This window comes from Fistularia commersonii, chromosome 21 (genome assembly GCF_037954325.1).
Source record: "Fistularia commersonii isolate RoL2024-O1a breed Wild chromosome 21, RoL_Fcom_v1.0, whole genome shotgun sequence".
In the NCBI taxonomy this organism is placed as follows: domain Eukaryota; kingdom Metazoa; phylum Chordata; class Actinopteri; order Syngnathiformes; family Fistulariidae; genus Fistularia; species Fistularia commersonii.
This window is the reverse complement of record NC_141304.1, coordinates 15,369,431-15,384,361: the sequence shown is the minus strand read 5'-3', so window position 1 is coordinate 15,384,361 and position 14,931 is coordinate 15,369,431. Positions and strand designations below refer to the sequence as shown.

General features: G+C 48.4%; 1 protein-coding gene across 1 annotated transcript; it reads left to right on the top strand.

Moving 5' to 3' along the window:
• The first annotated feature begins 6,776 nt into the window (after positions 1 to 6,776).
• On the top strand, positions 6,777 to 10,746 carry LOC147222440 (intermediate filament protein ON3-like). Its single transcript, XM_086168844.1, has 9 exons — positions 6,777 to 7,301; positions 8,485 to 8,693; positions 8,845 to 8,905; positions 8,991 to 9,086; positions 9,175 to 9,339; positions 9,551 to 9,676; positions 9,755 to 9,975; positions 10,056 to 10,096; positions 10,183 to 10,746. Exons 1-9 carry the CDS (start codon positions 6,855 to 6,857, stop codon positions 10,509 to 10,511), a joined length of 1,695 nt encoding a protein of 564 aa, XP_086024970.1. The 5' UTR covers positions 6,777 to 6,854; the 3' UTR covers positions 10,512 to 10,746.
• Positions 10,747 to 14,931: the final 4,185 nt, after the last annotated feature.

The window sequence follows — 14,931 nt, the reverse complement described above, 5'->3', positions numbered from 1 at the left end:
AACAAACACGCAGTGCACACACACTGCAACAATACACACGCAGCACACAGGGACAAAGAGGCAATACACACACAGTGCACACACACACACACAGCACACACACTGCAGCAATGCACACAGTACAAAGGGACAAGAAGGCAACACACATGCAGCCCACAAACACATCACAGCAACACACACACACACACACACACACACACACACAATGCACAACGCACAAGGACAAAGAGGCAACACACACACAGTGCACATACACACTGCAGCAACACACACACACGCAGTGCACATACACAGCAACAACACACACACATAGCACAGTGACAAGGAAGCAATACACACGCAGTGCACATACACACTACAGCAACACACACACACACACACACAAGGAACTCGGCAGAAACACAAACACACAGCACACAGGTAGAGGGAAGCAACACACAAACACTGCAGCAACACACACGCACGAAGAAGCAACACCACATTCAGACCTCACAGGAGCAGACACAGCGCACAAACACACCGAAGCAACACACACACACGCAGCACAAACACACTGCTGTAACACACACACACAGCATAGAAGCACAAGGAAGCGACACACACGCAAAATAAATAGACAAGGAAGCAACACACGACAGCGAGGCAAAAAAAAAAAAAAACACACTTCAGCAACACACAAGGACACTGCGGCAAAACACACAAGCAGCACATAAACACACCACGGCAACACACACGCAGCACATAAACACACCACGGCAACACACACGCAGCACATAAACACACTCCGAGGCCAGCGGGGCAGCAGAAGAGCGTTCCATTCTGCTGAAACTGCTGGGAAATAACCAGTTCCAGATCCTCAGTCATTTTATGAAACAGATTTAACTTGTATAAAAGTAAATCCCTTCACATGATTCCTTTACAAAGCGTGTAAAAACATTCAAACGTGCGACGTGAGATACAAATGTTCCACGTTATGCAAAACACACTCGGAGTTCGCTTGCGACCGGAGAGGTCGCGTCTCTCCGAGTGATCGGCCGTTAGCGTGATGAGTGACACGCAAAGAACACACACTCGGCAAAATCCTGCTGTGTGAATTTAAAATATGAGAATAATAAATCCTTTTTATCCAATTTAAGAGCGGTTCTCATGAACCCTGGAAGGTCTGGACGTCAAAGCACGAACGGTACAGACATGCTAATGCATGATAAACGCTGTGTTCGTTTTACAGAAAAGTACAAAGAATAAATGATGCAGCGTGTGTGTGTGTGTGTGTGTGTGTGTGTGTTCGCTCATTCGTGGATTTGTAGAAGAAAGAATGTGGATGTGAGTTTGACACCTTCCCTCTCGAACCGCTCCCTGCCTCGCTTACCAAAGATGCCCCGAAGCCCTTGACAGTTTGTTGGCTTTTCCCGGCGACGCCTCTGCTGCACGGCAGATTTGACGTTCTCCGCGGGACATCACGTCCCGGCCCGGTGGGAACGTTCTCCACGAGGGGAGGAGCCGCTGCTTCCTCAAAGCGTAATGTGATCATGTCGGAATACGTCATGAGAGAAGGTTCCCGGTTGGATTCCCAAAGCGAGGGGTTCCTCTGGGTTCCCCGGGTTCCTCCAACAGTCCAAAAACACGCAGGACCTTCATTGGAAACCCTACATTGCCCAGAACTTTGAATGAGAGGGTGAATGGCTGCATGTCTTTATATAACATGTGAATGAGAGGGTGAATATATTGCATATAAATGAGAGGGTGAATATATAACATATGAATGAGAGGGTGAATGGCTGCATATAACATGTGAATGAACAAGTGAATATATACCATATAAAAGAAAGGGTGAATGGCTGCATGTCTTTATATAACATGTCAATTAGAGGGTGAATATATAACATATAAAAGAAAGGGTGAATGGCTGCATGTCTATATATAACATGTCAATGAGAGGGTGAATATATTACATATAAATGAGAGGGTGAATATATTACATGTAAATGAGAGGGTGAATATATTGCATATAAATGAGAGGGTGAATATATAACATATAAAAGAAAGGGTGAATGGCTGCATGTCTTTATATAACATGTGAATGAGAGGGTGAATATATTACATATAAATGAGAGGGTGAATATATTGCATATAAATGAGAGGGTGAATATATTGCATATAAATGAGAGGGTGAATATATAACATATGAATGAGAGGGTGAATGGCTGCATATAACATGTGAATGAACAAGTGAATATATACCATATAAAAGAAAGGGTGAATGGCTGCATGTCTATATATCACATGTGAATGAGAGGGTGAATATATTGCATATAAATGAGAGGGTGAATATATTGCATATAAATGAGAGGGTGAATATATAACATATGAATGAGAGGGTGAATGGCTGCATATAACATGTGAATGAACAAGTGAATATATACCATATAAAAGAAAGAGTGAATGGCTGCATGTCTTTATATAACATGTGAATGAGAGGGTGAATGATCATCACCACATGACGTTTGAATGAACAAGTGAATATGTAACACACAAATGAGGGGGGAAATATATAACATATAAATGAGAGGATGAGTGGTTGCACCTCTTAATATAATATCTCAATGAGAGGGTGAATGCTTGTCTCTATATGACATGTGAATGAAAAAGTAATATATAACATATGAATGAGAGGGTGAATGGTTGCACATTTATATATAACATGTGAATGAGTGGTTGATGATCACATGTCATTACATAACATGTCAATGAGAGGGTGAATGATCATCTCAATGTGACATGTGAATGAACAAGTGAATATATAACATAAATGAGAGAGTGAACGACTGCATGTCTTTATATAATACATGAGTGAGAGGGTGAATGGCGTCTCGTCATGCGAATGAGACGTCACAGGGGCGCATCTTTGGGACAATCAACCGTTCACACACCGTTGTTGTATGTCTCTAGGACGTGTGAATGTGTAACATGTGAATGAGAGGGTGAATGTTTCTGTGTCTCCCAGCCCTCGTCCAATGACATCTGGGAAAGTCCTGAGCGCAGTTTACATGCAATAGATAATCTTTCATCGTCTTGTTTCAAAGTACTGGATTGCATTCACCCATTCACACACACAGACACACACACACACACACAGGAGGAGCTGGGAATCGAGCCGACAACCTTCCGATGGGTGGGACGCCCCACCCTGCTGCGATCATCTGGTAAATTAGTTTATCGGTTGAACTGCAGAGTCAGCACGCACACACACACACACACACACACACACACACACACACACACACACACGATCAGTATCACATCCCTGTTGCATCTGGTGCTTCTGTGTCACAGCGTTTCAAAAATAGACCAACATCCTCTCCGTCCTGAAGGCTGCTTCTCGTCCAATGAGGAAAAAGGGTTGGGGTCATGTGACCCCGCCCCCGCCGCCCCTCCCCCGGTGCCGTTTCCTGAGTTTTTACTGATCTGTCGCTGGAGGGCAGGAGTCTCAAGGCAAAGGAGGAGGCGGAGGCGTGCTGCACATTTTGTACCCTTCTCCTTGACTAGCCACACACAATACCAGTGTGTGTTTTCACTCCCTCCCGCGCCCGTTTTTACTCACCGGAGCTTATTTTACGACCGACTCGGCCGATAACTGCGACGGCAAAGTCTAGCTTCCAGACCGAAGTTGAAATGACCCTTTTCTTTGCCTGAATAAGTAATATATACTGCTCCAAAAAATAAAGGGAACACTTGAACAACACAATGTAACTCCAAGTCAATCCCACTTGTGTGAAATCATAGTGTCCACTCAGGAAGCAACACACATTCATTTGGACTTGTTTTAAGGACATTACATCAAAGTTGGATCAGCCCGGAGTTTGTTTTTACACTTTAATTTGGAGTGTGATTCCTAATCCAGACCTCCATGGGTTGATACAATTGATTTCCATGGATCATTTTGGTGTGATTTTGTTGTCAGCACATTCAACTGTGTAAAGAGCAAAGTATTTCATAAGAATATTTCATTCATTTAGATCTAGGATGTGTTTTTTATGAGATGAGATGAGATGAGAACAACTTCATTAATTCCGAAGGAAATTGTTATGCCAGAGTTTCAAGTAAAAACATAACAGTAATAGACAATAGTGGAAAGGAGGAAGAATAAGAAATATAATGAAATATAAATTGTCTTTTAAGAGGTCTTTTAAGTGTTCCCTTTATTTTTTTGAGCAGTGTATAATATGTAATATAGCTCTTGGAGTACGCTGCGCCTTACCGCAGCACTAAGGACATGTTGTGCAACGTCATAAATCATCTCACACCAGCGGTAATTGTAAAATAAGGGTTTCTTATCTTCTAATCGTTTCCCACGTGCACGCCCCCCCCCCCCCCCCTCCAGCATCGCACGCCCCTCGCGACAAATTCCTCACTGGATGTGTTATGTAGCATCTGCGTACAAAACTGAAACGCCGCAATCATCTTAGTGGGCTTGAAGCCTGGAGGGAGGGAGGGAGGGAGGGAGGTTCTTAAATTACTCTGATGGAAAAATAGGGATGTCATGATTTAGGAGAAAGTGGTTTAAAAAGAAAAAACAAAACAAAACACCATCCATTACGCAGCGTCCCGGCCGCCGCACAGCAGCTCCATTGTGAGGTCACCGTTTCAGGAAAGCCAAGCGAAACACGCATTTGTTGACCGGCCTTAAAGAGAAAAAAAAAAAAAAAATTACTTTTTTAATTTCTTTTCTAGGCTGTTAACCTGTTCTTTCCACCCCCCCGTCTCTCGTCCGCCGCCCCGTGCACCCACTGAACCGCCGCCTCGGGATTGGTTTGTTTTCTCGTTAACTCGCGGGCGTAATTGTTCTCCTCGCCGTATAAAAGTTGTGGAAACAAAAGGAACGGGGAGTGGCGGCTGAGAGGGGGGCATTGAATTTAGGAACAGGCGTAGAACGTCCCGGAAAAGATTGTGAGTCATGAAGCTGCAGGGAGACCATCTATCCATCTCCACGTCTGTCTGACAATTCAGATCAAATCAAAACGGAATCCAATGCAAAGCATTTTTAGCTCCTTTTCAGTTGAATTCACTCCAATGACAAGATATTTCATGTAAATATTCCCCCATTTTGACTTTGCTCCCTGCAACACATTGCCCAAAAAGCTGGGACGGAGGTGTTTTTACCAGCGTGTTACATCACCTTTCCTTCTAGCAACACTCACTGAGCCTTTTGGAGCAGGAAACACTGACTCTTTAAGCTTTTGGGAGCAGAATTCTAACCCGTTCTTGCTTTTTTGTACAACTAGAGTTGCTCAACAATCCGCTTTACGCTTCGTAGACGAGTCTGGGCTGCAGGCGGGCCGGGCTGCTACCAAGCCAGGCTGCTGTAATGCGAGCAGGACGTGTCTTGTTGAGATAAGCAGGGATGAAAGAGGCGCCGCTTGGATGGCGGCGTTTCGTCTGCTAAAACCTGGACGTATCGCTCGGTATCAGTGTGTCGGTTCCTCCGAGCCGGGGCCAGGACGGTCCTTTCGGAGGACGTGGCGATGTTGATGTTGTCGGTTTTGGCGACCGACCGTCTGAACCGAGATCGCTTTTCCGAAGCGTTTCTGAAAATCCTTCGCGCAAAGATGCCGGTTTTTAATCGGAGGCCATCGCTTTTGAGCCTCGCCGCTTGCGCGCAGAGATTCCTCCAGATTCTTTGAATCTTTTGACGGCGTCACGGACCGTAGATGACGAAACCCCCGAATTCCTTGCGATTGCGTGTTGAGAAATGTTCTAGTACTTTTAGACGATTAAGTCGGGCGGTTGTTCCCGAAGCGCTGGGAACAGCGGAGCCTTTGGGGGATTTCTCCTTTCACACCCGATTCCACACTCACCTGTTGAATATAGGTGCTTTTTGAGCATTCCTTTTGTTGCCTCCGTCCAAGCTTTGCAGGCATCTAATACAAATCGAGTGAATATTTGCAAAAATGCACTTATAACATTCACTGAATATTAAATATCTTGTCTTTGGAGTGACTATAAATTGAAACTAATTGGCAAATCATTGCATTCTGTTTTGATTTACATTTTTCCCAACGTCCCGACTTCGTCGGAATCAGGGTTTGTGTATGTCGTCACTTCTTCCCACCCCCTCGGTATGTCGGCTGCGTTCGGGGGGCAATTGTTCCGAGGCCGAGGAGCGGCCGGACTTTAAGAGGAGGCGTCTGTTTGCTCTCCACCTGGCTGATAAAGAAGGAATGCTCATCCCCCGACCCTCCTTGCCCGACGTGTATTCAGCTCCGATCAAGCTTTAAACCCGGGGCGTAAACTTTAGCGCTCCGAAAAAATTTGTTTCTTCACTTCCTTTCGCCGAGAACACGCCAATTAAATCGGTCATCGCACCGAGGGACTACAATTCAACCCCCGCCACATGTCACGACTGTGAGAACCGCTCCCGTGGAAGAGGAAGTCTTAAAACTATGAGCCTACAATGCCAGCTTCTGCATCCATACATGCGTCCAAACATGGCGAAACACAAATCCGACAAAAACCGACGGCTCCCTGCTGTTTCTTCCTGCAGTAGCTGCACAGACGGGCACTGTTATGTAATCCCTGCGCGCTGTATAATGTGTAACATCATTGGATTTCTTTTTTTTTTTTTTTCCTCCTCCCCTCCTCGGCCCCCCTCTCTCATCCCGCCGCCGCCGCCGCCGCCGCCGCCACCCCGCGCTGTAACCGTGCAGCCGAGGGCCAATCACACCTCGGCGGGGCCCCTCCCCTGTTCTGATAAATAGCCCCCACGGCGGGGAGGGTTTATCTGCCGGGTTTTCCTTCCCTCAGCAGAGTCTCCCAGCCTCCTCTCTCACCGCTGCAGCGCCGCTCCCTCTGCCGCCATGTCTACCAGAGCTCTGAAGACCACCAGTTACTCCACCGTCTCCTCCTCGTCCACCGTGGGTCCGACGAGGAGCTTCAGCAGCCGCTCCTTCTCCGGCTACGGCGGCCACGGGTTAGGCGGCGCCAGGCGGAGCTACACCGTCCGCAGCTCTTACGGCGGAGTGGGTAGCAGTGGTGCGGCGGTGGGCGCCGGCGGGTTCAAAGTCGTCGGCGGGTACGTCGCCGGGGGGTCGGCGCATCGGGGAGGAGGGCTGGAGTTCGGCTACGCCGGCTTCGGAGGCGGCGTTGCCAGGGAGATGGCGCCCTCCATTTCGGCGGTCACCGTGAACAAGAGCCTTCTGACGCCCCTCAATCTGGAGATCGACCCCGCCATCCAGTCCATCCGCACCCAGGAGAAAGAGCAGATCAAGACCCTCAACAACCGCTTCGCCAACTTCATCGACAAGGTGGGTCGACGTCTTATCTCCGCCAGCGCCGTTGTCATCGGCGACGGATGTCGGCACAGACGCGCCGAGGTATTCGGTCACTCGTCGATAAGACGCAGAGGAAATTGACGGCGAGAAGGTCTGGGTCAGATACGGTGAGCCCTCCTCACGTGCTCGGATAAGATTAGCATGAACACGCCGCCTGGCCTGATTTCACTCGGAAGGAATATCCTGCAAAAAAAAAAAAGCTTTCGCAATACCTCCGTGGCGTCGGCGTCCCCCTGACAGCCAGAGCCAAAAAGGATCGGAGGAGTTCATGCAAAAACAGCGTCATGAACCCACTTTACGAGCTTATATGATAAGAGCCACTTCGCTGGAAGTCTTTTCAGGCGTCTAAATGCAGCGGCTGCCAGATGATGGGTCTTGTTATCGGCCAGCGGACAGAGATTGGAGCTGCACCCTGATAACTTCCTCAACCCGTGAATACGGCCTATTGTTCAAGAAACCCTCCGTGCAATCAATTTGAGTCACTTCTATAGATCCCAAAGTCTCTGCCTCCGCATTCCATTGTGACACTGCAAGAACATACGTGCACACACACACACACACACCACACACACACACACACTGAGTGCCTTTTGTCATGTCAGAGGGGTGGTAACGGAGCCCCGCCTTGGGTGAAGAAACTCAAGAGGGAAGTTGTGAAGAGTAAACCATGTCATGGCTGGGGAGGTGGAGGGGGGTGGCCACACACACACACACACACACACACACACACACACACACACACTGACACTTAGATCCTGCAGCCGTGGCCAGAACTTTGGCGAGGAGTAACTTCTGTGGCGTTCAGAGAGCGAAGGAGGTGGGAGAAGACCAATTAGTCACTTGGCTTTCAGTCCATCTTTATGTGTTCCTTTGTCCGTCAGCACACACACACACACACTCACACACACACACACACAAAACACAGACACCATTCATGGACTGAATAGCCGCTGTGGCTTCAAATGCATTCTTCTCCCTTCCACATCTTAAAGTCTTCATTCTCCTCCGCTCTTTAATTCCCTGATGATGGGACAGTAAATTAGTCCCATGGTGGACCAAGCGAGGAGGTTCCACGTTCTCCCCGAGTCTCCCTGGCTTCTTCTCCAAGGTCTTTGTTTCCCTTTCATAGTCCGTAAACATCACGTATCTCTCGCAGGTCCGCTTCCTGGAGCAGCAGAACAAGATGCTGGAGACCAAATGGAAACTCCTGCAGGAGCAGACCTCCAGCAGCTCCAACATCGACGCCATGTTCGAGGCCTACATCGCCAACCTGCGCAAACAGCTGGACCACCTGGGCCACGAGAAGGTCAAGCTGGAGTCGGACCTGCAGCACATGACGGGCCTGGTGGAGGACTTCAAGAACAAGTGGGTTTGGGTTTTCTGACTTTGACAGTCTCCGTAAACCGTTTCCTCGTCCGAGCGGATGAAATATCGAGTGCGGTCGGCGTGTTTACGGTACAGCTCTTGACGTAATGACATCACATCTCCTTTCTTTGTCCGTTCACACTCCTCCCAGGTATGAAGATGAGATCAACAAACGCAACGAGTGCGAGAATAACTTTGTCCTCATAAAGAAGGTCTGTTTAGATTTCCTAGCTTTTCCTTTCCTTTCCTGGTTGGGACGGCGGTTTCTTTTCTGACTGTCCGTCTGATCCCGCCCAGGACACGGACGCGGCCTACATGGTCAAGGTGGAGCTGGAGGCCAAGCTGAACGCGTTAACCGACGAGATTGACTTCCTGCGGCTGATCTTCGACGCTGTAATAAATCTATGAGTTTCATATAGCGGTGCTCGAAACAAGCTAGCTCCGGGAGATGAGACGGCAGTCGCTTCTTCGCTCATTCCAGGAACTGGCGGAGCTGCAGAGTCAGATCAAGGAGACCTCCGTCGTGGTGGAGATGGACAACAGCCGCAACCTTGACATGGACGCCATCATAGCAGAAGTGCGCGCTCAGTACGAGGACATCGCTAACCGTAGCAGAGCTGAGGCGGAATCGTGGTACCAGACCAAGGTGAGGTTCATTCGTTCATTCCTACATGGAATCCTTTCCCAGCTGTCATTGGTGGAGAGGTGGGTTCGTCCCCGATTGATCTCCTCGTGGATACATACAACCGCTGAAACATCGTATGCGGGCATACAAGTATCGCCCCCTCTCATTCACACTTCCCAGGGAGCTCAAATAACAGCAGTGATTCACGGGCCTTGCTTTTTTCCGCCGTCAGTACGAGGAGATGCAGCAGTCCGCTGGCCGATACGGCGACGACCTGAAGACCACCAAGGCCGAGATCGCGGACATGAACCGCATCATCATGAGGCTCCAGTCTGAAATCGACATGGTCAAGTCCCAGGTGGGGGTTGAGATTTGGTGTTTCATCCGCAGCGCCTGCGGGACGCTGTGATGACATCTGACATGACATCTTCTGCAGAGACAGAGCCTGGAAGCTCAGATCGCGGACGCCGAAGAGCGCGGCGAGCTGGCGGTGAAGGACGCCAAGCTCCGCATCCGAGACCTGGAGGAAGCTCTCCAGAGAGCCAAGCAGGACATGGCCCTGCAGGTCCGCCAGTACCAGGAGCTGCTGAACGTGAAGCTGGCTCTGGACATCGAGATCGCCACCTACAGGAAACTCCTGGAGGGAGAGGAGGACAGGTACGCTGTTGCCGAGGAGAAACCCTGCCATGCCGACGACTTTCGGCGTCACATCTCACGCTATTTGCTTCTTCTTCAAGGCTGGCGACCGGAATCAAGACCAGCATCTCCAAGCAGACCTGTAAGTATCTGCAAGCTATCCTGAAGATGTCTCACCGTCTTCCCCTCCTCGCTTGAACGTTCTTGTCTTCGGTTCTGGTCGCACAGCCATGCACTACAGCGCCTACGGCCTGGAGAGCTCTCGCACCCCCGCCTACGTCAGCTGCTCCTTCGGCGGAGTCAAGGCCGCCGCCGCCGGCGACGGGGCGGCGCTGAAGAGCACCACCGTCACCAAGACGGAAACGGTGGTGGTGAAGAGTGAGGAGAAGAAGCACGAAGAGGAGAAGAGGCACGAGGAGAAGGCGGCGGTGGTGGTAGAGCAAGTGGCGGCCGAGGAGCCGGTCGTGGTGGAGCAGAAGCAGGAGGAGGTGGCGGCGGCGGTGGAGAAGGTGGAGGAGAAGGTGGAGGAGAAGGTGGAAGCCGTGGCCGAGGAGTGACGTCCACGTATGTCGGATCAGGATTTTGGTTTTGGAGGACGAGACGAAACGCCGGGCCGATTCTTCTCCGAGGCTTGATTCGAGGCCCTCGAACGTCTTGCGGGTCAGAGAGATCTTCACCGCTGTCTCCGTCTCTGCACTTCATAGATTTGTCCAGAAGATGGCGCTGCTGGATGTGCAAAAGGGTCTCGGCAACATTCAAGATTAAACAATAACTTGGCCTACTGCTGCTGCCGCTGCTGCTGTCGTTGTTGTTGTTTTTTTAGTCGGGAAAAACAGCATTGATGAAAGTTCATCCAGATCTTTTTCTAACCCAAGAACATGGACGGGAACACGGACAAGCAGAGATGGCAGAGTTTTACCCCGAAACACGAGTCGCACCGGGTTTACGCTAATATCATTGTCCGTCTTTGAGAAGGTAGTTTTAGCCAAAAAGCGCACAAAACAACAACTCGCGATTGAAATAAGTGGTGAACCAAAGCTCTCTTTCAGGAGGAGGTTTGGCTGAGGGGGATTTTCAGACAAACAGGTTTGAACCTGAATTCTGGGCGTGGGACGGCTCTCCCATAAACACAGATATCCCGCTTTGTTTAGGAGGAAGTCATAGAGCTAAAGTAGAGGCTTGACGGGTTAGATGGTGTAAAGTAAACCGGGGAGATGGAACGGATGATCTGCTGCGGCGACCCATCATCAGGAAGATGGCGGAGAAGAAACGAGTGGCGGCGCGACGACGAGCGACGGGCGTCTCAGCCGGAGCTCGAGGCGACACTCGACACACACACACACACACTCCGAAACAAGGATGCACACGAGCATCGGTGCAGGATGAGCGCTGAACTATTTGTTTTGCAACGAAAGGAAAAAAAAGCTCAAAACTCAACCGTGCACAGGAGACACGACTCAGCGGCGGATAAAAAGCGAGCGAGTTAAATCTCCAAGCCGTCCTCCGGCAGTCAAGTGGCGGGTGTGGCTTCTGAGCAGAGTCTGTTGACACAACCTGGAATGTCCATATCTAGGCTTTTAGATGGGAAATGTGTGGATGTGCACATGTGGCTGATGTGCACAGTAGGGGGCGCTGGAGGTGACGGTGGAAAATACGATATTATTACTTGATGTGCTTATTACATTTGGCTGACGCTTTTATCCAAAGCGACTTACAATAGAGGACATAAACACTGCAAATAACACTTGCAAATACAAGATGCACAGGAAATATACAGAACAGTAAGCTGGGGTTAGTGTTTTTTTTTTTTTTTTTGGACAAAGACGTACACAAACACACACACACACACACACTGCATAGCCTAACTTGGTGCCTAACCTGATCTGGAGCATCAGCGCAGTAAAAAGTCCTGAAAGAGAAAAGTTTTTACCTGTTTCTTGAAGGTTGAGAGAGATGATGCTCGTCTTGTTGCTTCCGGAAGTTTGTTCCACCACTGAGGTAAGATAAGATAAGATAAGAACAACTTTATTAATCCCGAAGGAAATTGTTGTGCCAGAGTTACAGAAAATATAACAGTAATAAATAATAAAAAGAAAAAGGCAGAATTAGAAATAAAAATAAACTATAAACTATAAAGTGTCTCAGTGAAAATATAAAGTGTCTTCGTAAACAAGTGATAAAACTATAAGTGTCTTAGTAACAAGTGAGCAAAAGGCAGTCAGTCCGATGAGGCAAAGCAAAAATCGGGCCGATGAGGGTTCAGCCTGCGTGCGTGCTAAAATTAAATGATATTTAAAAAGGTAGAAATGAGAAAAATCCATGCTTTGAGATGGTTTGCAGAGGTGTTTCCCGGTCACCTCCACCCATTTGGTTTTTTGACCCATTTCGGCGCTTGACTTTCGGAATCCAAACAATAATCAGGCGAGTTACATCGGTTGCCGAGCGCCGTTTTTCCCCCCTCGACGTTGACGCAGCTCCATCACAATATGCCATAGACTTCTGAAGCTTTTCTGCAGAATAAACATGTTTATGCATCGACCGTCCGCCTGCAGGAAAAAAAACGTGCAGGAGGAAGAGCCTCTGGCGTGCACGTCTGAATATTATCATTACTGTGTGAGTGTGTGTGGGTTCTCACAAGGTTTAATCGGGTTTGCGACGATAATAAGAAAGAAACAAGCGTTCAATCTTTCATCGTCATCATTCAAGTGAGGATTTATGCACTTAACATAAAGCCTAATACGGAGGCCAGGATACTAAAATAGGCGGGTGTTTGAATTCTCTCCAAGGTGTCATCATCCCGTCGTGTAAACTGTCAGCTTGAATATATTCAAGTACAACCATCTTATCAGCGCGCTGCCAAACGGCATGTCCGCACAGGCCAGGATATTAATATATCATTTTGAATTCTATCCACGAGGCACCGTTAAAAGACCTATTCTATTCTCCCCATGTTCCATCGACAGCTTCAGCCTTCAAGGGTTTTTAAAAAACCATTGTTAATGTTCTCTCACCTTGCGAAGCGGGTGTGGAACATTCAGACCCGGGGCGTAAAAATCGGTGTCAAGGAAGAATGTGAAACATCAGGAGTTCCTCCTTGCAGAAGGTTACGATGCATTTAAAGCCGTGCAGCATTACAGCAGATCTGTAGCGTTAGCATGTATCAATGTTTTGGATTTATTAGCAAAATCCATACCGCTTATCCGGAATAAATTCAGGGTTAAAGTGAACCCGAGAGGCGGTCGATCACGGGGCCGCATTCAGAGACCTGCAACCATCGGAACGCCCCAAAAAATGCATACAAGATGAATTCAAAACTCTTGACATGCCCGACAACTGAGATCGATTGGAAGATGAGCGTTAGCTTGTCCCGGAAGAACATGAGAATAAGAATAACTTTATTTATCCTGAAGAAATAAAAGGAGGAAAAAAAGGGGGGGGGAGAGAATAAGAAATACAAATAAAACTATAAAGTGTCAAGTCAAGGCTATAAAGTGTTTTCAGGTCTTAAGTGCAAAGATTTGTAGATTCCCTGCAGCTGAAGGAAGAGGAATTAAAAAGTCTGATAGCCTCAGGTAGGAAAGACCTCCTGTGGCGTTCAGTGGAGCTCCTTGGTGGTATCAGTCTACATGGTCCACGGTTAACGTCACAAGAACGACCGGTTCCTGTTAATATCGGTTCTAGGAAATATCCATGACCCAGGCAGAACTAGAGGTTGCAGAGATGAAGATGTTGAGGTTCTCTTTGGGAGTGACCAGGATGGAGAGGATCAGGAATGAGTCTATCAGAGGGACGGCACATGTTAGATGTTTTGGAGAGAAGGTCAGAGAAGCCAGACTGAGATGGTTGGGTCATGGACAGAGGAGGGATAGAGAATATATTGGTAGACGGATGCTGGAATTGGAGCTGCCAGGCAGGAGGTCTGGAGGAAGACCAAAGAGAAGATTTATGGACGTAGTGAGAGAAGATATGAAGGTAGTTGGTGTGAGAGAGGAGGATCCAGAGAATAGGGTTAGATGGAGAAGGTGGATTTGCTGTGAAGACCCCTGAAGGGAAAAGACCAAGGGAAAGGAAGAATTTGTCACAGGGGTGCAGGACATGTATGACCAAGACAAAGTGATGATGGCGATGGCTTAAATATGAACACTCTGTTCATGTCTAAACCATGGTGAAGATCTGGGTAGAAGGTTGATGAAGGTGGAGCTGCCAGGCAGGAGGTCTGGAGGAAGACCAAAGAGAAGATTTATGGACGTAGTGAGAGAGGATATGAAGGTAGTTGGTGTGAGAGAGGAGGATCCAGAGAATAGGGTTAGATGGAGAAAGTTGACTCGCTGTGGCGACACCTGAAGGGAAAAGCCGAAAGAAGAAAAAGAAGAAGAAGATCCATGACCCTCCACGCCGCGGTCGATGTTGGGCGTCTGCAGATTCATGGAAAAAGACGGCGTTTTTTGGGGGGTTCTGGAGGCGGCTGTGGCTCAGTGAGCGGAATCTGAACCCCAAGTTGCTCCCAAAAGCCCGGTTAGCACATTATCATTTTTACATCCCGCGTGGGGAAATTCATTGGTTGGGCTGCGGTCCAGCGACTCAGCGGTTCAGGATCTCGCTCGACAACACTTCGACACGCTAGGAGGAATCAAACCCTGCAAAGCGCAGGGTGTGAAAGCTCAAAAAGAGTCCATCTTCCTGTAGCCGCGGTCTCCAGGGAGGCGTCGCGGCATTGTTTGGGCCGGATAGAGATACGTGTGAAGATAATGCGAGAGCGGCTCGGAAAAGGATAATTAAAGCGACGAGAAGGATTTTTGCTGTGACTTCCTGATTCACACAAAACACTCCATCAGAACCGGATTCCTTTGCGGATTAAAGGGTGACAATGGCTTTTGCACTCAGCGATTGCACTTGTGCGATTGTAACGCAGATACAAAGGGGTACATGCAAAAGCAGGGAGGCCAAGGATGATATTTAAATACAGTAAACCCTTGT